The following is a 25,444-nucleotide window of genomic DNA, read 5'->3' as shown; positions in this document are numbered from 1 at the left end:
GTTATAAATAGCTTTAGCCTTTCAAAAAACACTAAGGAAACTTGAATTCATTGATAAAGCAGTTAAAAACTGAGCATAAAACTCTCAGAAAGGAAAATAGAATATTAGCTTAATGTTAATAAATAATAACATAGAACAAGTACTTAAACTCAGTGGTCAGCATTGTAAATACATTTTCTAAATTGCATATAGATAGAGGATATAACTGGCTAATGGTGACCATTAGATAGGTGTAGGCTGTTATTTAAAGATGAGCTGTAATTCAGAATAGTGGTACAACTCATCCTTTGTTGATACCTAAGACTGTCTACCATTCCATTTTTAACCTGTCACCATGGGGCATTTTGTAATGCATTAGTATACATACAGTTGTACCAGCAACACTTGAATAAATGCACAGTAAGATGGAGAATGCTAGCAGTCATGAGGATAAGATATTCTGAAGCTGTTCTCTGTGGTCTATAGTGTTCTTAGTTGGTGTTATTATCACAGAAAGGGGGATGTTTCTGTACAGTGCCTTAGGTGAATAGGAAGGAACCACTTCCTATTGGTGCCTTCACTAGAGGGCAGCATACAGGAGTCTGAACTCCTCTGTCAGTCTTGGTTTTCATTGCTTTGCTACCATGTTTGAAAATGGTTACAACCTGAAAATTTACTACAAAATATATTTCCTTAGAAGGAAAAAAAAGAAATGCTTTCTATACTAAAAACAGTAGGCTAAAATTGCCACCTAATGAATGTAATTTCAAAGATTTGCTTGGGCAGTTGTTACAGCTGCCAATCTGGAACCTGTTTCTACACATTTTATATTTTCTTGTCTGTGTTCCTCATAGCTGATGATATAAAGCCGTGCCCACGATGTGCTGCTTATATAATAAAGATGAATGACGGGAGTTGCAATCATATGACATGTGCTGTCTGTGGCTGTGAGTTTTGTTGGCTGTGTATGAAAGAAATCTCCGATTTACATTATCTAAGGTAAGCTTACAGAGAGAGCTATGTGTGCATGAATAGTCTGTACATTGTATACTGAAGTTTTTGTTTTGAAAACAGCATATCTTAGTTAGGTTTTTGTTGCTGTAAAGAGACACCATGACCACTTCAACTCTATAAAGAAAGCCCTTAATTGGGGTGGCTCTCTTACAGTTTCAGAGGTTCAGCCATTATCATCATGAAGGGGAACCTGGCAGTGTGCAGGCAGATGTGGTGCTGGAGCTGACAGTCCTACATCTTGGAAGCAACAGGAAGTTGACTGACTGTCACACTGAGGGAAGCTTGAGAAACGATCTCAAAGCCCGCCCCCACAGTGACACACTTCCTCCAACAAGGCCACACCTCCTAGTATTGCCACTTCCTTTGGGGGGCCATTTTCTTTCAACCCACCGCACAGTATTAACCTAAGTATTTTTATTCCTGAGATTTATAAACTACTTAAAGAAATGGATTGTATTTCTATTTACATAAGATTAAAAGCTACCAAGGTATACTTAAATAACAGAATTAAAATACCGAGTCAAAGATAGGAAACAGAGGAGGTTTCTTTGCTTTTACATTGTTGAGCTCAGTGCTAGTATTTGCTACTTTATGCAATTAATCCAGCTCTTCATTTTCTCATAAATAAATTTTTTCATTTAGGCCACAGTGTGAATTTGGGATGTAATTAATTGTGTGCCTAAAATAGAGATAGAATAAATATACTTTATTTTAAAGCAGTATAATATTCAGAAATGGAGGTTTTGAAGGTTATGGAGAACTATGGATAAATTTTAAATTATAATTAACAATATCCTGTTTATGTAATTTAAAGTGGATCTTTCTTTAATTTTTTGGCTCTTAAATGACCCCAAATATGAAAAGGAAGGGGATAGTTAAGTATGAGAGACAGTCCCTTCTATAATTGGTGGCTTGGATAAGTTGTAGTTGTTTCCCAACAGTTATTATATAATTTTCCTCTCAGTCCATCAGGTTGTACTTTTTGGGGGAAGAAACCCTGGAGCCGAAAGAAGAAAATCCTGTGGCAGCTGGGAACCCTTGTGGGTGCTCCTGTGGGGATTGCTCTGATAGCTGGCATCGCCATTCCTGCCATGATCATTGGCATCCCCGTGTATGTGGGCCGCAAGGTAAACACTTTCTTCTAAATTGTTGGTGTGTTTTCTTAGACGTGAAATGTCTTTGCTTTATTTTTTAACACAGAAGTTGGTTTTATAAAAGTTTTGGACTGAGTATTTAATTCCGTTGGTAAATTTTTTTTCATGGAGGAAGTCCTCGATTTGACTACATAAACTACATAATTCCAACACTCAGGAAGTGGTGACAGAAAGATTAGAAGTTCAAAGTCATCTCCAGGATACAGCAAGTTTGAAGCCATCCCATGTGTCTCACAAATAAAAAGTAATCTAACAAAAGTCTGTATTTTCCACAGTAACCTCCCAGTATTTGGCAGGCAAAAGCAGCCTTCCTTTAAAATTGTTCAGTCTGCACTGCAGATCCAGTGCCTGTGTAAATTTCTGAAGGATGATTGACATTGTTCTCTCTTGGATATATTCTTTTAAAGTTATTTCTGTGAGATCTTTAAGATAGAAATTTATGGCAAATAATTCATGCCCTCAAGGAAAGAATAATTAACGAGTTCTTTAGTTTTTTTCTCTTGAGTTCAAAGCTTTTCCACCTCCACTATATTGCTGCTGTTTATAAATACAGTTGACAAGTTGTGGCAGTCTCTTGTGGATTCTAAACTTTTCCAAATTCCCATCACTCTCCTCCCAATGCTGAATTGATGGCATCAGCTTAGCAGGTAACTTTCTGGGAGAGTTAGTGGGATAATTAAGATGTACAAAGAAGCCAATTGCCATCTGAATAAATTAATTGAATGTCAAGAAATTATGTGATGAGAACAGAGAACAGCTTTCCATAGGGCAGTTCGCAGTGGAAAAGTCCAGACTTTGCGGCAGGTGATTTATAAACCTGCATTTGTCTCTTTTGGGGAAGCGGGGATGTCTCACTGTGTAGTCCTGGCTAGCCGGGCACTCACAGAGATTCACTTGCTTCTGCCTCCCAAGGAAAGGCATGTCTCACCACACCAGCTGTTGATTGGTCCTAATGTAGCACCCTGAGTGTGTCAGCCTCTAATCTTCATAGTGAAGTAATGAGATTTGTGTTACTTGCTTTTGGTATGTAAGCGAACACATGAGTAGAGGTCTTTACAGCTCATTTGAATTGGTTTTCTGACTCCACTGTGTTGTTCCAGGGTCACACTCGGGCTTGACAGCAAGTACTGTTACCCTCAAAACCTGCCAGTGTAATACTGCGGTTTAGAAAAGGGATTTGGGTCCAGGTGAATGAATTCTGTATATGAAGTCGCTTATAGCTTTAGTCTAGCCAGTTGGGCATCAACTCAAGAGGAAGCCCATGCTATTGCCAGATGGCCAGTGTTCTAGACAGTGCTCGGGCCGTGTGTCCTTTAATCCTGTTTCTGAGCTGTGCTGCTAAACTCGGGGTAAGAGTGAGCCTCTTCATAGACAGCTGCGTGGTTTTCATTGACCTGTCTGCCTGCACAGATGCCTGTGTACTGTGTGTGCCTGGTGCTTGCAGAGGCCAGACGACAACATCAGGTCCCCTAGAACAGTGGTTCTCAATCTGTGGGTCGTGGGTCGTGGCCCCTTTATGGCTGAACAACCCTTTCACAAGAGTCACCTAAGACCATTGGAAAACAGAGATATTTACATTGCAGTTCATAACCGTGTCAAAATTATAGTTATGAAGTAACAACAAAAATAGTGTTATGGTTGGGGTGACCCCAGCATGAGGACTGTTTTAAAAAGTTGTAGCATTAGGAAGGTGAGAACCCTGCCCTAGAAGTAGAGTTGCAGGCAGCTGTGAGGTGCTGCAGGTGCAGGTCATCCAGTGCAGTCCTTTGTAAGAGCAGACACATGCACTGTTAACTGCGGAGCTAGCCCTGAAAACAATTTGAAAGACAGCAGAAACATGGACAACTTGGATCTTTTTGGTACTCTACATGAAAAATTAAAATCAGTTTCTGTCCTGGTTAATTTTTTGTCAACTTAACACAAGCTAGAGTCATTTGAAAAGAAGGAGCCTTAACAGACAGAATGCCCACACTAAGTCTGGCATGGTGGTATGCACACTTAGACTACCCATGGCCTGCAGTGGGCTGGGCCCTCTTGTGTCAGTCATTAGTCAGAAAATGCCTCATGGGCATGCTCTTGAGTCAGTCTAGCGTGGGCTCGCTTGATCTCTCTCTCTTTCTTTCTTTTTTCTTTCTTTTTTATTTTTGATTTTTCCAGGCAAAGTTTCTCTATAGTCCCTCCGTCAGTCCTGAAACTCACTTTGTAGACCAGGCTGGCCTTAAAACTCAAAGATCCCCCTGCCTCTGCCTTCCTAGTGCTGGGATTAAAGGTGTGCACCACCACACCAGGCTTAGTGTGGACATTTTCATGTAGAGTACCAAAAAGATTTTTTTTTTTTTATTGAAAGCAAACTACTTGCTCAGGTCCTTAGAAGGGAGAGAGTCAGAGTGCACACTGACAGTGAGTTTATGGACTGACAGGCAGTCTATAACCAAGCTCTCCAGAAACTAAAGCACAGGCCAGCCAGTCTGCAGTGCAGGACCTTGTTTGGAAAATCTTATGTGTGTTGTTCATACGTGCACCTAAAGGGCAAGCTGATGGATTAGTTTTTCTCTTTAATTTTCTGTGATGTTTGGGATCCACATCAGCTCAGGAAAGCCTAAAAAGTCAATAAAGTACCTGAAAACTGAGCTTTTAGTTAGAACAAACATTGCAAGAATAACAAGCTAGGTGTGCCTGTAACCTCCGCATTTATGAGGGAGAGACACAAGGAACAGAAGATCATCCTTGGCTACATGGGGAGTTGAGAAGAGCCTGAGCTACATGAAGCCAGTTCTTAAGAAACTGAGGGTTTGAGGTCTCGAGGGGGTGGGGGAGGTGGTTTAGTGATTAAGACACCGACTGCTCTTCCAGAAGAATTCCCAGTACCAATAAACAGCCCACTACTGTTTGTAATTCTAATCCCATGGGACCTGATGCCCTCTTCTGGCCTCCATGGCCACAGGGCACACACATGGGACACATGGTACATATAGGTAATATATGTACACCTATACACATATAATAAATAAAGTTTTTAAAAAACGAAAGAAACTGGAAGGAAAAGAATTAGCAAACAGAAACAGTTAAGTTGAACCAAAACTATTAGGATGATTATTATTAGTTTATTATTATTATTATTATTATTAGATTATTATTATGGATTATTAGTCCATACCAGTGGGTAAGGATGCCAAAATTGATAGACTTATGGTGTATATCTATAATCTCAGTACTTTGGGAGCCAGCCTAGAGAGAGAGAGAGAGAGAGAGAGAGTGTGTGTGTGTGTGTGTATCAAGATCCTGTCTCAAAAAAAAGAAAGAAAGAAAAGAAAAGAAAGAAAGAAAAGAAAAGAAAGAAAGGCGGTGGGGGTGGGAGCAAAAGTTGATGGAGGATTCCTTTCTCTTAGCAGCATGTCCTCACAGATCTACCCAGCGTATATGTAGGCTTGGCTTTGCTCTGCTTAGAACTGTGTCCAGGAATGACTGAAAGGAGCTACAGGAAAAAAGAACATAGAAAGGACCTAGCATTGTATTTAGAGACTACCTGTGTGGTTTGGAGGCTGTTCCTGGGGTGTCTTGAAACAGGTGGGGGATGCCCTACTTTAGTTTGACCTTTGCAGGCCACAAGAACAAAGTTGCTAAACTATTTCCCAGTTTCATTTAATAATTCATAAGCTATTTTATGGCAATAATTCTGTTTATTGATATGGATTGTACAGTGATGCTAAATAGATTTAACTCCTGGTAACCATTGTTTTTCTTTGTCTTTACCTGTTTAAACTGTAAATAAGTAGACAGGATTTTTGAGTCATCTGTTAATTTTCTAAATATCATAAAAAAGGTGTCTGGGAAAAAGTTGCACTTAAGTGATATTTGTTTCATACAATGCCTTTTTAGCTCAACTTTTAGGAGTGAAAAAGATTGTGGGACCCTCTCCTGGGGGCTGGTTCGAGGGAGTCTTGTTAGAAAGAAACCTGTGGACTCTGCTACTGTTTTTATGCCGTGGCATCTCATGGTGTGGGCCGGCTTTGAACTAGCAGTGTACGCAAGGATGACTTTGAACTTAAGACACGAACTAAATCTCCTTAGCTACTGTCACCTTTTGTAAACAGGTCCTTAATGAGCAATTTGTGACTCTGTGGCTACCTTGAATTAGGGCATTCGACTGAAATTGTGTGAGAAATTATTTCAGCTTTCTTGTACATGTAGGACTATTTTATCTAAATTAAATATGTAAAGTTTTTTCCTCTAAATTTCCATTCTCTTTTAAATTTAAGATTCATAATCGCTATGAAGGCAAAGATGTTTCAAAACACAAACGGAACCTGGCCATAGCAGGCGGTGTGACGCTGTCTGTCATTGTGTCTCCGGTGGTGGCCGCGGTGACTGTAGGTAAGAGCATGCTCTAGAACTTCCCTTGGAAAACGTCAGGAATCTGACGAAGCAGATTTCTGACTGCTGTGTTGCTGAGAGGACCACTTTTAAGATGAGTTTAAGTAGAACCTCCAGGAGATTTCTCAAGCAACCTCATTAAAAGTGCTGTAGACTAATGAACCTAGTTTAGGGCGGGGGCTGTAGCTCAGTGGTACAGCGCATGTCTCAGACATACATGTATGGCCTGTGTTCAGTCCCCAAGAACCTGCTGTTAGGATAGCTGATGAGCAGCCCTTCCCTCCAGTTGATTGAGTTCAGAGGTTTGCACTTAAGAAGTTCGCAGACTCTGTCTTTCCCTCTGTTCCCTGAAGCCACCTGGGCATCTTGCATTTGCTTGTGTTCCAGCCAGATCCTTCGCCCCTGTGCACCTTCTCCTGAAAAGACCTACACCTCATAGCTCCGTCGTTTAGTTTTTGGTTTCTAATATGTAATTTAATTCCCTTTTAGGCATTGGCGTTCCCATTATGTTAGCTTATGTTTATGGTGTTGTTCCAATTTCCCTCTGCCGAAGTGGGGGTTGTGGAGTTTCAGCAGGCAATGGGAAAGGAGTCAGAATTGAGTTTGATGATGAAAATGACATAAATGTTGGTGGAACTAACACAGCTATAGGTAAGCCCTTTAAACAGAAAAAGAAATGTGTTTATTTCCGTTGTCTTTCTTTGCTAGACCTCATTGTTCTCACACTGGCTCACATGCTCTCCCTCCCTCTTCCTCTCTGAGACAGGGTCTCACTGTATAGCCTTGGTTGGCCTGAGCTTTGGTATGTAGACCAGGCTCACTGTGCTTCAGATGTGCTGGGATTAGAGGTGAATACCTGACGGCCTTGTAGTTTTCATCCAGAAGCAGAGCTGGGAAAGGAACTGTGAAGAGCAGACACATGTGTGAGAGCATGGCGTGATTCTGATTCTGGTGCTTGGCTCTTCCTGAGAGTACACTGGGGGTTAGAGCCTTGCCCTGCAGGGTCTCGCCTACTTTATGAAGTAGTACAAGAAGGATGTGAAGAGAAACGCAGTTAAGAATTGCATTCAGATGGTCATCTGTATCGTTAGAAGACTTACACATTAGAACTGTAGTGGGCAGAAATGCCGAAGGACAGAGGTGGCACACACTCCCCGAAGCGTCAGCTGACCAGCTTGCTTGTTCTGTATCAGCAGTTTCTGTCCCGTGTCTAGAATGAAGCCCTTTTGTGCCCTCTGCACCTCTGCAAGTATTTCAGCCGGATCCTCGGAGCCCTGCCACCTTTCACCTTTCTGTTGTGTGCCTTCTCTTGAAATCTCTTGGTTGTAGGTGTCCAGTCCTTAGTCTCACATTCTGCCCTGACTGTCTGAACGCTTCCCTTCTTTCTCATCCTGTCTTATGTCATCTCTCCTTGGATGATGGTTAGTACTCCTTTTCTGTATTTGAAACTTGGAGTTACCTCTGCCTAGAATACTCTGCAGACGAATTTTATGGCCCCCTATTCACTGCCTTTGAGTCTCACTATGATAGGCCTTCCCTGGTCACGTGTTAGCAGCAGTACCAGGAAGACGGGCATGCTCTATCGGAACTCCCTACTCCTGCCTCTGCTGTGTTTTCCCATGGATTTTGTCACAGGGCTAGATATGTAATAGGAACTCAGATGCTTTTGTAAATAAGTGTGTTTCTTATTCCTAAGATTGTGATAGTACTGTAAAATTAGAATAGGATCCTGACACAATTAGAACTAATATATCCAGAGGTCAACTTCTGTCCCAGTCTTACTGATCCAGAAAGTAAGATCTCTCACTGGAACCCAGTGCTGGCAAGGGAGGCCTTTTAAATCATTGGTTTACTTAAAACTCCTAAATCTGCTGGGCGGTGGTGGTGCATACCTTTAATCCCAGAGGCAGGCAGATCTCTGTGAGTTTGAGGCCAGTCTGGTCTACAGAGCGAGTTCCAGGACAGGCTCCAAAGCTACAGAGAAATCCTGTCTTGAGGGGGCACAAAAACAAACAAATAAATAAAATTCCTAAATCTTCTGGATTTATAACAATAAATAATGACCATCTTAAATTTAGGACCAGTCTCAGATTGAGCTGCTGTTCACCTGAAATGCTTCTCTTCATGCCTAACCACGAGTGTGATTTGTCCTTGGTGTAATCTGATACCCTTTCTGAAATCCTGTGGGAGTTTAAGGCAGGAAAATGAGTTATCATTCTTCATTCATTCTTCGTTTCTTGATTTATTTTATATTTAGATACAACATCAGTGGCAGAAGCAAGGCACAACCCTAGCATAGGCGAGGGAAGTGTTGGTGGTCTGACCGGCAGCTTGAGTGCGAGCGGCAGCCACATGGACCGCATAGGCGCCATCCGAGACAACCTGAGCGAGACCGCCAGCACCATGGCACTGGCTGGAGCCAGTATCACGGGGAGTCTGTCGGGAAGTGCCATGGTAAACTGCTTCAACAGGTCAGAAAGAGCTGCTTTTGTCGTGGTCATACAGACGTTAATTAGATGAACAACCTGAAAACAGAGCACGACAATTACTCTAAGGCCCGAAAGTTCATGATTGCTGCTAATGTTGGCATAGAAGCTTAAGTCCTGAGAAATAACATTGCACTTGGTGACGTTGCTCTGGTAGGTGATGCTGGAGCTGCGTTTGTGCACACCGAAGTGGAGGCCATGCTCAGCCTAGACCTTGCTTCTGGGTGACAGCTGGAGGCTTGGGGGATGGGTGGAGTCAGGATACCCCAGATGGATGAAGCAGGACTGGAAAACTCTGTCTGCATCCTGAAATGATAATGGTCATCTCTCACCAAGTCGTTTACTAATGCCTATGGAGATAGGGAGGAGAAATTAACATTTACCTTACCGTGGTTTGTTTTTCTTTTTCACTATTCTGTTTATTAGCTTTTCTATGTGGAGGGAGGTGGAGGAGTTAAAAGTCGTATTTATCTTATTTTAGGTAGTTAACAGTTAGACAGAAACTAAGTTGTAGTGGTATATATTATTACCTCTTATTACAAAATCAGATTTGGGCTGAAGTTTTTATTAGAGCCTCTTTTAGTATAGGGTTTTCTTTTCATTATTATTTGAGATAGAGTGTGATTGTACTTGGTGTGATCTGATACCCTTACTAAAATCCTGTAGGAGTTTACAGCAGAAAATTAGCTATCATTTTTCATCTTCTAAATTTTTTAAAATTTTATCTTTATTGCGTGCATGAGTATTTTTACTGCCCGTGTGCACTTGTATCTTGTGAGAACAGTGCCTGTAGCAGCCAGAAGAGGGCGTCAGATCCCCTGGAACTGGAGTCACAGGTTGTGAGTGCTGGGAAGTGAGCCCTGTCCTCTGGAAGAGCAGCTGATGCTCTTAACCATGGAGCCCTCTCTCCAGCCCCATTGCTTGAATTATTTTACATCTAGATAAACCAGTAGCAGAAGCAAGGCACAACGAGAGGGAAGTGTTGATGGTCTGACTGGCAGTTGAGTGTAAGTTGGAGCCCTTGTGTAGCACTGGCTAGTCTGGAACTCACCTTATAGGCCAGGCTAGCATCATACTCATAGTGACCAGCTTGCCCATCTCCTGAAGGCTGAGATTATAAAGGCATTTCTCCTACATCCAGTTAGTGAGGGCTTTTTAAATTTATTAATTGATCTATTATGTTTATTGAGTAATATATTCTGACTTGGTATTTTGTACCCAAACATGACAAAGGACTGCATCCTAGTGAAAATATAGTGGAGATCTTTAAATTCAGATGGTTTGTTTTATTTTTCCTTTTGGTAGCATTCTCTTAGTTTCTCTTGGATGTTGTTCAGTACACCACAGTATAAGCTGTGTATAATCAATTAAGTATAATTGTATAATCAATTAAGTGGGAACTGAAAATCTACAGTGTCTAAAATAAATTTTCATATCTGAAGTTTTTAACTGAATTATTTAAAGATACATATTATAATTGCTGAACTATAAATGATTATGGGTTTATGTGTTACCCTCCTCTTTAAGGTTGGAAGTACAAGCAGATGTACAGAAAGAACGGTATAGTCTAAGTGGAGAATCCGGCACAGTGAGCTTGGGAACAGTTAGTGATAATGCCAGCACCAAAGCAATGGCAGGATCCATTCTGAATTCCTACATCCCTCTGGACAGGTAAGAAAGAACGTTCCTATAAGATTGGAAGTGTTTTTAAATGCATTATCCCTATCGTTAGGCACAGTCTCTAAGAAAACAATGAGATGTTGAAAGGAGGCGAATCCATTTAGGTAGAGAGGCCTCTGCGGTTTCCACAAGTGGGGAGCGGGAGAATGGGAGCTGACTTGTAACTAGTGTAGGCTTGGGTTGGTGAAGTTAGGTGATAGTCATGGTCGTGCCCAGGGCAGAAAAACAGTAAATGTGCCTGTTACTATTTTAAAACTTGAAGCACTCAGAGGCTAGAGAGAAGACCCAGCAGTTGGGTGCTTGCTCCTTGTCTAGCCGTCCTGTGTTTAGTTCTGTGCTCAGTTAGGTGGCTCACATTCACTTCGACCTGTGATGCCAGCTTCTGACCTCTGCTGTCACCTGCTTGTCCAGACACTTAGGTACAAACAAACACACATAAAATAGCATTTTTTAATTAAAACATTAAGGCAATTGTTCATAGTGGTGTACACCTTTAATCCAGCACTCCGGAGGCAGAGGCAAACAGACCTCTGAGTTCAAGGCCAGCCTTGTCTACGTAGTGAGCTCTAGGTCAGCCAGGATATATATGCATATAAAAACAAACAACTTCCCCCCTCCAAAAACAAAACAAACAAACAAAAAAACAATAAAGGGACAAAGGCAGTCTTTTCTGTTTTGTTTTGTTTCGACACAGGGTTTCACTCTGTAACCCTAGCTCTCCTGGCCTTGAGCTCACAGAGATTCACCTACTTCTGCCTCCTGAGTGCTGGGATTAAAGGTGTGTGCCATTGGCATCTGGCTAAAGACAGTCCTCTTTTATGTAGCTTTATGTTAGTAGAATGTAGCCTGCACTGACATGTTCAGCAAGCTTCTGTATTGAGGCTTTGGTGTTTTCATAGAGAAGCCCCTCCCTCCTCTCATCGGAACCTTTGTTGCTCTCGTTCCAGAGAAGGAAACAGCATGGAAGTGCAAGTGGATATTGAGTCAAAGCCGTTCAAGTTCCGGCACAGCAGTGGGAGCAGCAGTGTGGAAGATGGCAGTGCCACCCGAAGCCACACTGGCGGGTCATCCAGTGGATTGCCTGAAGGTAAATCTGGTGCCACCAAGTGGTCCAAAGAAGCAACAACAGGAAAAAAATCAAAAGGTGGTAAATTGAGGAAAAAGGGCAACGTGAAGATAAATGAGACCAGAGAGGACATGGATGCCCAGTTGTTGGAACAGCAAAGTACAAACTCGAGTGAGTTTGAGGCCCCGTCCCTCAGTGACAGTATGCCATCTGTAGCGGATTCCCACTCGAGTCACTTTTCCGAATTCAGCTGCTCAGACTTAGAAAGCATGAGAACATCGTGTAGCCATGGTTCCAGTGACTGTCACGCCCGCTTTGCGACTGTGAGCACCCTTCCCGAGGTAGAGAATGACCGTCTGGAGAACTCGCCACACCAGTGCGGCAGTTCTCTGCTCTCCAAGACTGCTTCCTGCTCAGACGTTCCGCAGCCGAATCATGCCACGGAGGAGCACGGCCCCAACAAAAGCGCGCTGAAGCCTAATGGTGACTTGTGCTTTGGTGATGGACAGAAAGAGACAAATAACAACCACCCACATCAGACAGTGGACTTGAAAGTAGCTATTCAGACTGAAATTTAGGCCCAGAATGCTGCAGAGTAATAACCACTGAACAGCCTTGTTTGGAGCTGGTTGAGCCATGCGTGACTGTTAGGTTTAAGTTACCAGCAAAAGCCAGGTTTCATAATCATAATGCAAATACATTTTGTATGTTTAGCAAAGCATTGTGTTTCATGTGGATGTTAATTACCAAATTATGAAATGAAGGCTTTAAAAGTGCATTATTATGAGAATAATAACTTAAGAAAAAAGCATATTTTGTGTTCTTGTCACAAAACAATGCTTGATGCACATACCTGTGTATTTAGATAGAAATTTGGCTTAATTTATAATCATACGATACTAATGCTGTTCTGCATTGTTAAGGAAAATCGAGGCTTGGGGATAGTGGTTAGTGACATGTTATTGAAACCACTAAGGGATGGTATGTGAAAGGTCCTGGCTGATTACTCAGTATGTGATCCTCTTTGTGACGTCTCTCTTCATAACTGAGCTTAAATTTCATTTCTTTCTTCACATGCAATGTGGATATAGAGCTTAATGCAGCCCACTGGTGACCATTTGGATACTTAGACACTTGAGCAAGATCGTGGCAGTTTTAGCACAACTTTGAAGTAGAAATACTTGGTACTGTTGCATATCTCTTGTATTGTTGATGCCATTTTAGAGGAAAAAGATAAGCGTAGGTAAGTAAATGTACTGACAGCAACACAAAGACAGAGAACTACAAATAAAATCCCATTAGGACACAAGCATCACTAAAGTCACTTGCTCTAAGGGAAGTCGGTGCCCTTTGATTCTTGGTGCCTTTGGGAGAGACCGGGTTTTAAAAGCCTGTTTAGTGAAGGATTTTGCTATATCATTTCCCATAATGTCTTCTCTAGTCACCTCAGATTATAGAGATAAATACAAGGAAATAGATAAACATGAATGTGATTATTAACTTTGCTGAAAAAGTATTTGCCTACCAAAGACACACTCAGGCTTTAGTAATTGTAACATTACATAACCTCAGTTTTTAACATGTATATCTTTTCCAACCATGAACTCAAAGCAATGCAGAGCTTGTACCAAGCTTATACAAAAGGTCTATGGCTTCGTTTCCTTTTGCTTTTGTTACAGAGGATGTTTAGCTGACACAAGCAGAAGCTGGCCAAAATACTGCCTGGACTGTTAACTTCCCATGGAACTTTCCTAGCAGACTGACCCACAGCAGTCAATACTCCACTGTAGGTGTTTCTTTTAAGTATTACCATTATGGTGCTACTGAGCATTTTCTTTCTGATAAAAAGGAAAATGCCCTGGGCTGCAGTTTTTCACCGTCCTTTTCCGCGCTGCGTCCATTCATTTGCTTATATAACACTAGTGCCAGTTATTTTATTTGATAATGCTTAATAAGGTATTTGTACATTTGTTTGCATTCCAGTTTTGTTCAATGAGTGTGTAAATGGCATACATGAAATAAATGTAAATACTAATGAATTTGGTGTGTGCACAGAAATTTTTATAAGAACAGATTCATTTGCTGTATCAGAGGGATTCTCAGAGGGGCAGACTGATAGAATAAGTCTATATGTTTGTAGAAAGGAGATTTATTTATGGTTCAGCTAGTACAACAATGACTGTCTACCTGCAGAAAGTTCAAGAACCTGTTAGCTGTTCAGTCCATGAGAGTGGCTGTCTCAGCTGGTCTCTAGTATACACCAGCATCCCAAGGAAGTAGGCTTTAATGCCAATAAAGAGATGGACTTCACTTTTGAAAAGAACACTTTCTTCTTCCATGTCCTTTATGTAGGCCGCCAGCAGAAGGTGTGGCCCAGGTTAAAGGTGGATCTTTGTACCTCAGAAGATCCAGATTAAAGTGGGTCTTCCCATTTCAAATAATTTACTTCCCATTTCAAAAAAATACCTAAACATACTAAAGGCAATATACAGCAAGCCAACAACCAACATCAAACTAAATAGAAACTCCCAGGGATCCCACTGAAATCAGGAACAAGACAAGGTTGTCCACTCTGTTCATACCTTTTCAATATAGTTCTTGAGGTTCTAGCTAGAGCAGTAAGACACCAAAAGGAGATCAAGAGGATACAAATTGGAAGAGAAGAAGTCAAACTCTCACTATTTGCTAATGATATGATAGTCTACATAAGCGACCCCCAAAAATTCTACCAAGGAACTTCTACAACTCATAAACACTTTCAGCAATGTAGCATGATACAAGATTAACTAAAAAAAAAATCAGTATCCCTCCTGTACACAGATGATAAAAGGACTGGGGAAGAAATCAGAGAATCAACACCCTTCACAATAGCCACATATAGTATAAAATATATTGGAGTAACTCTAGCCAAACAAGTGGAAGACTTTTAAAAGAATTTTAAATCTTTGAAGAAAGAAATTGAAGAAGACACCAGAAAGGGGAAAGATCTCCCATGCTCTTGGGTAGGTAGAATCAACATAGTAAAAATGGCAATCTTACCAAAAGCAATCTACAGGTTCAATGCCCATCAAAATCTCAGCAAAATTCTTCACAGACCTTGAAAGAACAGTACTGAACTTCATATGGAAAAGCAAAAGACCCAAAATAGCCAAAACAATATTGTACAATAAAAGAACTTCTGGAGGCATCACAATCCCTGACTTCAAACTCTTCTACAGAGCTACAGTACTGAAAACAGCCTGGTATTGGCATGAGAACAGACAAGAGGATCACTGGAACCAGGTAAAAGACCCAGATATTAACACACACACCTTCAAACACCTGATTTTTGACAAGTAAAAAATATCAAAAAAGAAAGCATATTTAACAAGTGGTGCTGGCATAATTGGATATTAACATGTAAAGAGTGAAAATAGACCCATATTTATCTATCACCATGCCCAAAACTCAAGTCCAAATGGATAAAAGACCTCAACATAAAGCCAGCCACACTGAACCTCCTAGAAGAGGAAGTGGGAAGTACACTTGAACACATTGGCACAGGAAGTGGGAAGTACACTTGAACACATTGGCACAGGAGATCACTTTCTAAATATAACCCAAACAGCACAGACACTGAGAGAAACAATAAATGGGATTTCCTCTAACTGAAAAGCTTTTCTGTAAAGGAAAGGACCTGTTCAACAAGACAAAATGAGAAATGGGAAAAGATCTTCACTAACCCCACATCAGACAGATCTGATCTCCAAAATATACAAAGAACTCAAGAAATTGGTCATCAAAAGAACAAATAATTCAATAAAAAATGAAGTACAGACATAAACAGATAACTTTCAACAGATGAATCTAAAATGGCTGAAAGACATTTAAGGAAATGTTCAGCATCCTTAGAGAAATGTAAATCAAAACAACTCTTGAGATTTCATCTTACACCTGTAAGAATGGCCAAGATCAAGAACACTGTTGACAATTTATACTGGAGAGGTTGTGAGGTAAAGGGAACACTTCTGCATTGTTGGTGGGAATGCAAGCTGGTAGAGCCTCTTTGGATGTCAGTGTGGCGATTTCTCAGAAAATTAGAAAACAACCTTGCTCAAGACCCAATAATACCACTTTTGGGTGTATATCCAAAGGATGTTCAATCGTGTCACAAGGACATGTGCTCAACTATGTTCATAGCAGCATTGTTTGCCATAGCCAGAACCTGGAAAAAACCTAAATGCTCCTCAACCAAAGAATGGATAAGGAAAATGTACATTTAAACAATGGAGTACTACACAGAAGAAAAAAATAACGACATCTTGAATTTTGCAGGAAAATGGATGGAGCTAGAAAACATTATTTTGAGTGAGGTAACCCAGACACAGAAAGACAATTATATGTACTCACTCATAAGTGGTTTTCAAATATAAAGAAAAGAAAACCAGCTCACAAACCACAATCCCTGAGAACTTAGACAATAATGAGGACCCTAAGAGAGACATACATGGATCTAATCTACATGGGAAGTAGAAAAAGACAAGATTTCCTGAGTAAATTGGGAAAATGGGGACCTTGGGAGGAAGGTTGAAGGGGAAGGGAGAGTCGGGGGTGGGGGGAGCAGAGAAAAATGTAGAGCTCAATAAAAATAGAAAAGGAAAAAAACCCCTCACAAGTGTACTCACCCACTTGGGTCTTAATTCCAGATGTAGTCAAGTTCACAACCAAGAATAGCCATCCCATTTTCTGCACAGCAGAAGTCATCAATGTTACAAGCCATTGAGACGACCCTGGTCTCAACAGAGTCATATTTGCCGAACGTGTCAACCAACAACTTTAGGAACCAACCTTTCTCTCTGTATCAGATTCCCACCATTACCCACGTAAACTGAGGCCAGGTGTGGTGTTGTCCTGGAGACAGAACAGGAAGATCTCTAAGTTCAAGTCCAGCCTTGAACAGAGTGAGCTCTAGCCTTGCCAGTTACTCAGTGAGACCCTGTCTCAGGAAATAAAGACAGCGGTGAGTTGGAGTTGAGGGTGCAGCTCAGCTGTAGAACACTGGACCTGATCTCTGACCCTACCCTTCATCCCACCCCAAGCAAGGATTTGTTGAGTTTTACCTGAGTTGTAAAATAGATTGTCACTGTAAATTCCTGTTGTAGGAAATGAACCCAGAGCTTTTAAATTCTCACTAACAGTCATGAAGTGTTTTATAACCTTTAGCTTAATCTCTGTGGATATGTTGACATTTCTGCAGAAGTCTAAAAGTTAATGAATAGGAATCTAGCAAAAATGATGTCATGAGATGCCAGTGAATCCTATGTGTCTTGTCCCTCCTCTGGTGGAGCCGTCCTGTACTAGTTACTTGTCTTGTTTCAGGACAAACTGCCTGACAAGCAATTTAAGGCAGTTCCAAAATGTAGCCTCCTGGCTGGAAAGTCATAGTGGCAAGCGCTCTGGGCATCTGGTCGCATTTCCTCCCAGGAGAGTGCGCTGTCCAGCCTGTGTTAATCCCGCTGGGCAAGAATCAGCCCACAATTAAAAGCCAAATTTGAAGTGAGCTTTAATTAAATACTGGCCAGGTGGATGGACTGGTCAGGTCCATTCCAGGATTCCCAGGAAGTGGTGACAAGTCATACTTTGCTGAGGTTTATAAAGGCAAACCCATCAGGTCCAATCAGAGGCAAGCATATAGCCTGACGTATTTCCTGCCTGTGTACCTCCTGCCTATATCCAGTCATGGGCAAGGGTACATCCTGACATACTTCCTTCCCACATCCCTCCCACCTACGTGTGATCAAGCCCATCCAGTGCAGATGGGTCAAATCAACATGGGACAAACAGGAATTTAGTCTTTTTCTGTTCTTTTTTTTTAAATTTCATTGGTGCATTGGTGTTTTGTCTGCATGTATGTCTGTGTGAGGGTGTCAGATCCCCTAGAACTGTAGTTACACACAGTTGAGAGCTGCCATGCGGGTGTTGAGAATTGAACCTGGATCCTCTGGAAGAGCAGCCAGTGTTCTTAACCACTGAGCCATCTCTCCAGCCCAGAACTCACTCTTAACTGTCTTACTGCAGACAGAATCCTTAAGCTACAAGGTATGTTGTTCCCATTTTAGTCTCACCCTTTGTTTCCTGCCTGACCCCCACTCCTGATGAGGACATATTCAGAGAAATGCGTCATGCGGTGTGTGTATGTGAGCAGCCGCAGGGAGTCCTTGAACAAGCTTAGTTATCTGTGACATCAACACATGCTAGACTGCTAAGAGACTGCCATCTTGTATGTATGTATGTATATATCCACTGTCTACTGTTACAATAACTTAAGGAGAAATGTGTAGTTAAGGACTAGAGAATCATTTAACCCATGACGAGTCCTAATACTCTAATTATAAAAAAGATACGAAAATGGCGTTACTCTTTCACAGCAACTTTCAAATGAAGAAATAAATACCCCTGAGAAAGAATGCCATGGACCACAGAAGTAAAAGACAGTGCACGGGTTAAGGCCTGAGCGTCGAGGCTGGAGGCATGGCTGTTCTTGCTGAGGACTCGCATACCGGGAGGCTCACATCATCTCTAACTCCAGACCAGAGGATCCAGTGCTCTCCCCTGGCCTTGGCAGCCTGCATGCATGGGGCGCACATGGAGACATGCAGGCACACACACGTTAAATGAATAAATAAATATACCTTCTTTCCAAAGGCCTGAGTGCTTATTGCACAGGGAATACCTTTAGCCCAAAAAAAGAAGCAATAATGACTTTTTCCCTTCACTTTTACAGTAAAGGAATAAATATATACCCAATAAAGCAGAAAACAAAACATCGGATGGGGACATTTGAATGTTTGGGAGATAAGGGGCAGGGTGACAAATACAAATGCAGGCTGGCTTTGTTTCAGATCATTTTATTGCTCACAGTACTTAAATAAGGGAAGTCACATAGTAAAAAATGATTGGAATTTTTGGCAACTTTTTATTGCAATGTTTGTTTTCATATTAGAAAAAATAAATTCCTTGTGGTTCTAAATTAATAAACTATAATAATCTTCTAGATATGAGTGTTGTATTTCATCTCAACTGACAATAACATGAATTTTATTTCTATCTGGGGGATAGAAAGTGATGGAATCATCACTGTTAACATTTGCTTTTAAAGAACTAAAGACATTGAGTTTATAACTGGTAGGTCATTAGAAGAAAATGTGTACTGCAAATTAGAATGTAATTTGCTAAGTTCCAAATATAGTTATTAAATATAAATGTGTTGGCTCTAGTACAGAAGATAATATTTACAACCAATAAAAACCAGATTGTAGAATATATATGTATATATATTCTGGATATAAAAATAAGTACAATGTCCAACAGTCCAAACAGGGATCCTTCTGGGTGTAGCTTCACCCATGCAATGCTGTCTTGGAGGGTCGGGAACTCAGCAGCCCTGTGTTAAAGCCCGTACTGCCTTCTTAGGACCTGCACGTCCTCAGCAGTGAACCGGTCGGCCTGTGCCTGTGACAGGCTGTCCAGCAGCTGTGCCATCTGCTCCTTTTGGCCTTGGTTAATTAGTGTCAGGGTCATCTGGAAAAGGGACAGTCCCATGAGCTCAAAGCTACCCAACCCCAAGCCAGGCTCCTCCCAGGCATTTTGCTGCTCACCTTAAACCTCTCCGCCTTGCTCAGGTACAAGAGATGCTCATACACCAGCGAGGGGTCCTTAGCCACAAGGTGACTCTTCAGAGACTGAACGAGGAGGAGGAGCATGTCGCTTTCGAGTTTGTTGCTTAGCAGCACTGGCAGATCTCTGGGTGCAGTGATGGCTAAAAGCTGTGCACAGGCCTCTGTGTCTTTCTGGGTGCAGATGGTGTGAAGGACCTGCCCGAACTCATAGGCGTTGCTAGGCCTGGAGACCTCGAGGTTTTTGGAGTGCTCTGCAGAGCCTCCATCTCCAACTCCCTCCTCGGCAGGCAGGGAGGCAGCAGAGGCCTCTGCAGGTCTCTCGGGCTCCTCGTCACTGCTTTCGTTTACCTTCACAGTAGAAAAGTAGACCGAGTCATAGCACAGAATGCCAGCCACACACATCACAAGTCACACTTCACAGTGTGAACTGAGAGCTACATACAGTGTCCCAGCAGCCAAGTTCACAGTGTGAACTGAGAGCTACATACAATATTCCAGCAGTCTCACTTCATAGTGTGAACTGAGAGCTATACACGGTATTCCAGCAGCCAAGTTCACAGTGTGAACTGAGAGCTACATACAATATTCCAGCAGTCAAATTCCAAGTTAAAAAAAATGTGTTGTTTTTTTTTTTGAGACAGGGTTTCTCTGTGTAACAGCCCTGGCTGTCCTGAAACTCACTCTGTAGACCAGGCTGGTCTCTAACTCAGAGATCTACCTGCCTCTGTCCCCTGAGTGCTGGATTAAAAGTATATGCCACCACATGGCTAAAAATAAAAATTTTAATGTTATAAAATGGATAATTTCTTTAAGAAGGAGAAGTTAGGACACAAAAGTATTCTTAGGAGTTTGAAAAACTAACCTACATTAAAAACAAACTGAAGTTCTATTTTTATGATTAACTTTATATTCATCTTCATGCCCTTGCATTTAATAAAGTGAGCCTACATTTTTCATTTCTCTTAAAACAGTTTTTCTCTTGCTCAAAGGGGAAAAAAGTCCTCACCTGATGCCTCACATTGGAAATGTCAGGCTGTAAATAGGGTGTCAGCATTCACGGATGTCTAGGAACTTATGTCCTGATATTGTTCATGAATGGCAAAGCAAGTAGTGTGCTTTCTAGGAGTCACAGAGGTATATGATGCCCAGGCTCTCTTGGCAAAACCCATATTATTGAAGAGTTAAGAGAGAGAGAGAGCGATGAGGGGCCAGGAGTGACCGCGCACACCTTTGGTCCCAGCACACAGAGGCAGAGGCAGGCAGATCTCTGAGTTCGAGGCTAGCCTGGTCTACAGAGTAACCAAAGCAAAACAACAATAGTATGTCAGCCTGGGAATGTCCCCACCAGGAGTGGCTTGCATGGCTGAGGATGAGCCCTGTCATCTCCACATGTCTGCCCCAAGGAGAAGCCTATGGCGTTGGGCTCCCAGGGTACCAGCCAGGCAGAGGTGACATTGAAACAAGAACCTCCCCAAAACACAGACACTCAGTATCCATGCCCGTGCTGAGAAACATGGCAGCTAATGGTACACTAGAAGGCCGATTCTGTCTTCACAACTGGCTTAAGTGTTCATTGACAATCAGAATAAAAGAAAAAAAGTCCTGTAGAACTCACAGGAATATCCCTTAGGATTCTGTATAAAATCTCAGTGGCGTGCCTTCAAAGAACCTGAAATACAAATACCTCTTGAACTTCGATCCTCCTCCTCTCCCTTCCTTTGCTGGGAGATGCGGTGCCATTCTCAGCATCAAGGCACCTGGTTGCCTCTTGCAGCCCCATCTTTGCCTCACCTGGGTCAGCTAAGGGCTGACTGGGGTCAGCTAAACTTTCCTGGCAGTTCTGAAAAACATGATGATAGGATGGTTAGCATGAGTAAAGGGTCTTGGGTTAGCCTGGATGGCAGTGCTTTGTGCAGTGTGTGCAGGTGGCATCCCTCAGTCTGCTCACACAGCGGGCATGGGTGTACCCGCTGTGAGACAGTCGGAATACACCACGCTACAGCAAACCTCCACAGTGAGACAGTCAGCTACACCACGCTACAGCAAACCTCTGCTGTGAGATAGTCGGCTACACCACGCTATAGCAAACCTTCACAGTGAGACAGTCGGCCGGCATATACCACACTACAGCAAACCTCTGCTGTGAGACAGTCAGCTACACCATGCTATAGCAAACCTTCACAGTGAGACAGTTGGCCGGCATACACCACACTACAGCAAACCTCTGCTGTGAGACAGTCGGCATACACCATGCTACAGCAAACCTCCACAGTGAGACAGTTGGCTGGCATATACCACACTACAGCAAACCTCCACAGTGAGACAGCTACACCACACTACAGCAAACCTCCACTGTAGTGGAAAGGGCTCAGAGTTAGTCAACCAGGTCCCATTCTGCATCACTATAACCGTCTCTGTTCTAAGCTCAAGAGGCACTCGTCTGCTGAAGAAAAGAGTTGGCTCACAGTTCAAGGGCACAGTCATCAGGCCAGGGAAGGTGTGAGAGCAGGAACAGGGGCGGCTGTCACCTGCATCCAACTCAAGAGAGGTGAGTGTCTGTGCTCAGCTTGCTTTCTCATTTAGTCCAAACCCATAGTCCCTGAAATGTTGTTCCAAATTCAGGGTGGGTCTTCCCACCTTACTCTAATGTAGATATTCCTTCACACGCTCAGAGATGTTTTCCCTGGTGTCTTAGTCAGGGTTTCTGTTGCTATGATGAAACATCATGACCAAAAAGTAAGCTGGGAAGGAAAGAGATTATTTGGCTTACACTCCAGCATTGCTGTTCATCATTGAACAAAGTCAGGGCAGGAACTCAAACAGGGCAGGAACCTGGAGGCAGGAGCTGATGCAGAGGCCATGGAGAGTGCTGCTTACTGCCTTGCTCCTCATTGCTTGCTCAGCCTGATTTCTTTCATCCAGGACCAGCAGCCCAGGGATGGCATCACCCACCATGGGCTAGACCGTCCCCCATTGATGACTACATGAGAAAATGCCTTACAGCTGGATTTCAGTGAGGCATTGTCTCAACTGAGGTTCCTTCCTCTGATGACTATCTTTTGTCAAATTGACACACAAAACCAGCCAGTACACATGGAAATGCTGAATCCAATCAAATTGATGGTGACTATTAACCATCACAGTCCCTGCTGGTGAAAGCTAAGATCCTAAGCTGGTATGGTGCAGAGCCAGAGTCCTAGCTGCTCTGGAAGCCAAGGCAAGGGGACAGTTTGAGCCAAGGAGCCCAAAACCCGCTGAGCAACAAAGCACGATGAACTTCCCAATCAAAGCCAGACTTCTCAAGGCTGCAACAGGGAATGAATGAACGAGTTAACCCATAACAGGCGCCACAGAGTGCAGGTAGCTTTTCTAACACTCTTGTTCCATAAAACCTTGCAATGTCGTTCTTGCCATTTCAGCCGTGTCCTAGAACTACAGACTAGAGCAGGGACATAAGTTCAGATCCTCTAGGACGTGTGCAACAACACACGCTAGTGAGTGTCTAGGACTGCACACCTGGCGTGCACGCCTGCTGTGCACACCTGGCACGCCCACCTGCTGGGCACGCCCACCGAGGGATGGCAGGCAGCGATGGGAAGATACCTAGAAGCCTGCGGGGCCAGTAGCCTGCTGTACATGGCGGTGAATGAGAAACCCTGTCTCAAACATGGTAGATAGGAGCTGAAGACAATGGAGGTTGCTCTCTGATCTCCACGTGTGTGCCCTGGCATGTGCATCTACACACACACATTGAGAGGGGGAGGAAGGAGAAGGGAGGGTGGGAGGGAAACAGATTTTTCTTGAGCTGCTCAAAGCTCACAATCCTTTTTTAGGGGGATTCAATCAGCCTGGTGAGATGGCTCATGGGTAAGGTGCTAGCTGTCAAGCCTGACTGAGTTTGATCCCCAGGACCCACATGGTTGAAGGAGGGAACTCATGGGTGATCCTCTGAGCTCCCCTTGTACACGGTGGTCTGCACATAGGGCTGGTGAGGTGGCTCAGCAAGTAAGTGTGTGTGTGTGTGTGTGTGTGTGTGTGTGTGTGTGTGTGTGCGCGCCACACAAACCTGATGAGCAGAGTTGGGTCCCTGGAACCCACATGAAGGTGGAAGGAGACAGCCAAGGCCACCAAGTTGCCTCTGACCACAATCTGTGCAGTGGCACACGCTAACATATGGATTCTTTTAAAGATACGGTATACTCACATGTTATGGTAACACTATTAAGGACATGCTTAAACGTTAAAGTAATACCTTACAAGAGGCTGCTTATTTTGACAGTTTGGGCCTCAACGGCTCCTGCTGGAAACTTAAACATGGCTCCTCAGGAACCATGTCTTAAATCTAATCAACGGCAGCTAGTATATAATCAGCCCTCGGTTAGATAGCTAAATTCTGAATAAAAGCCAAACGTGTAGGTATCTCTTCTTGCAAAGAACTGGCACACTGGCACACACGTGCACACATGTCTGTGCGCACACACATCATACACCTAAAGACAGTTTAGACAGCAGGCTCTGAGTGACCTTCAGCTTGGAGATGCAAGAAGAGACGCTGCCACCTGAGGGCACCTTGTGCCACACTTTTCAGTCCTAGCCCATATCCTGACACACAAGAGTCTCAGCCACCGTAGAGTCTAACATTAAGTTCACTTGGCATGGACCTCGGCCTACTGAACAGATAAGCTGCCAGAACCAAGCCAGAAAAACAAGCTCAGGGGATATAATCAAGGAGAGAGCCACTCCATCTTGATGTATTCTGCCTGTGTTGTCACAGACATGCTAAGATTCACTCTAAAGGAAGTAAAAACTTCCCGTTCTGCTTAGACAGAGCCTTTGACCTTCAATCTGTGGGAGGGCCAGCCTGAGCTACCTGCCCTAGGTGTGGCCCTATAAACTGCATGAATCACTGGCCCAAAGCCCTTGGCCTGAAGCTCACGGTTGAGTAGTGTTGAAGGAGTCTCATACCGCCTAGGAAATCTTTATATGGGGCTCACATAAAGAAGGCCGCTACCAAGGAGGCAGCGAGTAGAGGGGGGCGTTATTGAATAAACATAGCATGTGCTGGTGGCAGCCACCACCCTCTCCTGATCCCCAGCAGCGGCATCTGTCCTGGAGATTGGAATCACAGGATCTATGCAGACTGAGAGGATGCAAGAATGAGAGAGGCCTTGTGATCCTGTGCTCACAGGAGATTAGGATCTACAGATTCTGATGACCCTGTGCTCACAGGATGGGGATCTACAGACCTGATGGTCCTGTGCTCACACAGGATGAGGATCTACAGACCTGATGGTCCTGTGCTCACAGACAGCTCCTCATTTCCTATTCAGTGACAAGCTTGGAGTTAAAAGTGCACTTTCACACTCAATAGGTCAAAACTACCCCTGCTCTGAATATGGCTTTTCTCCATTATCACCTCTGAGGCCTAGGATGTACCCCTCCAGACACTTTATACTGTTTTGTCCTCCCAATTTTACCTTCAAATAACCTTGGATTGATGCTCACCTGCTGTTACAGTTTGCTTCCTCCCTCCCCCAATCCATAGTGGAAGTCCTATTTCACAGTACAGTAGAATGGAGTCATATTTGGAGAGAGCTCTGAAAGAGGTAATGAGATGTCTTAGGTGGTTCCTATCCCAATGTGATAGCTGTCCTATCAAGAAGAAATTTCAACACTTACAGGGATAAGAAGAAAGAAGGAAGAGTAAGAGGTGGAGAAGGAGGAGAAAAGGAAAAGGATGAGGGAGAGGAAGAGGAAGAAGAAAAGAGGGACTAGAAGACATTTAAGAGTCCAGTGGGAGCTGGGCAGTGGGGTGCACACCTTTAATCCCAGCACTCAGGAGGCAGAGACAGGTGAATCTCTAAGTTCAACGCCAGCCTGGTCTACAGACTGGGTTCTAGGATAGCCAGGGCTACACGTAGAAACCCTGTCTTGAAAAAAAACAAAACAGAACAAAACAAAACAAAAAACAAAGAAACAAAAAAAAAACAAAAGTTCAGTGGAAGTCATCATATACCAGTTATCTTCCTAGTA

At 43.0% G+C, this 25,444-nt stretch overlaps 2 protein-coding genes across 4 annotated transcripts in view; one reads left to right on the top strand and one right to left on the bottom strand.

Moving 5' to 3' along the window:
* Rnf19a (ring finger protein 19A, RBR E3 ubiquitin protein ligase) overlaps positions 1-13,792 on the top strand; it is a 41,262-nt gene extending 27,470 nt beyond the window's left edge. For 2 of the 3 annotated variants that reach the window (XM_048457101.3, XM_085679106.2), the window contains exons 4-10: positions 834-978; positions 1,958-2,120; positions 6,407-6,521; positions 7,011-7,172; positions 8,779-8,992; positions 10,535-10,678; positions 11,635-13,792. In XM_048457101.3, coding sequence (XP_048313058.3) covers positions 834-978; positions 1,958-2,120; positions 6,407-6,521; positions 7,011-7,172; positions 8,779-8,992; positions 10,535-10,678; positions 11,635-12,331 — 1,640 coding nt within the window. In that variant the 3' untranslated portion in view covers positions 12,332-13,792. The remainder of the gene's footprint in view (positions 1-833; positions 979-1,957; positions 2,121-6,406; positions 6,522-7,010; positions 7,173-8,778; positions 8,993-10,534; positions 10,679-11,634) is intronic. The other variant, XM_085679108.2, reaches the window with a different exon arrangement.
* A 4,832-nt stretch (positions 13,793-18,624) lies between these two features.
* Spag1 (sperm associated antigen 1) overlaps positions 18,625-25,444 on the bottom strand; it is a 54,588-nt gene continuing 47,768 nt past the window's right edge. The window contains exons 17-19 of the mRNA XM_048457401.3: positions 21,096-21,251; positions 19,391-19,759; positions 18,625-19,313 (exon numbers count right to left, since the gene is read on the bottom strand). Of these exons, the coding sequence (XP_048313358.3) occupies positions 19,182-19,313; positions 19,391-19,759; positions 21,096-21,251 (657 nt within the window). The 3' untranslated portion in view covers positions 18,625-19,181. The remainder of the gene's footprint in view (positions 19,314-19,390; positions 19,760-21,095; positions 21,252-25,444) is intronic.

The sequence above is a fragment of the Myodes glareolus genome, chromosome 19, assembly GCF_982192425.1.
Source record: "Myodes glareolus chromosome 19, mMyoGla1.1, whole genome shotgun sequence".
Classification (NCBI taxonomy): domain Eukaryota; kingdom Metazoa; phylum Chordata; class Mammalia; order Rodentia; family Cricetidae; genus Myodes; species Myodes glareolus.
Note: the sequence above shows the minus strand (reverse complement) of the source record. Positions and strands in the feature narration are given on the sequence as shown.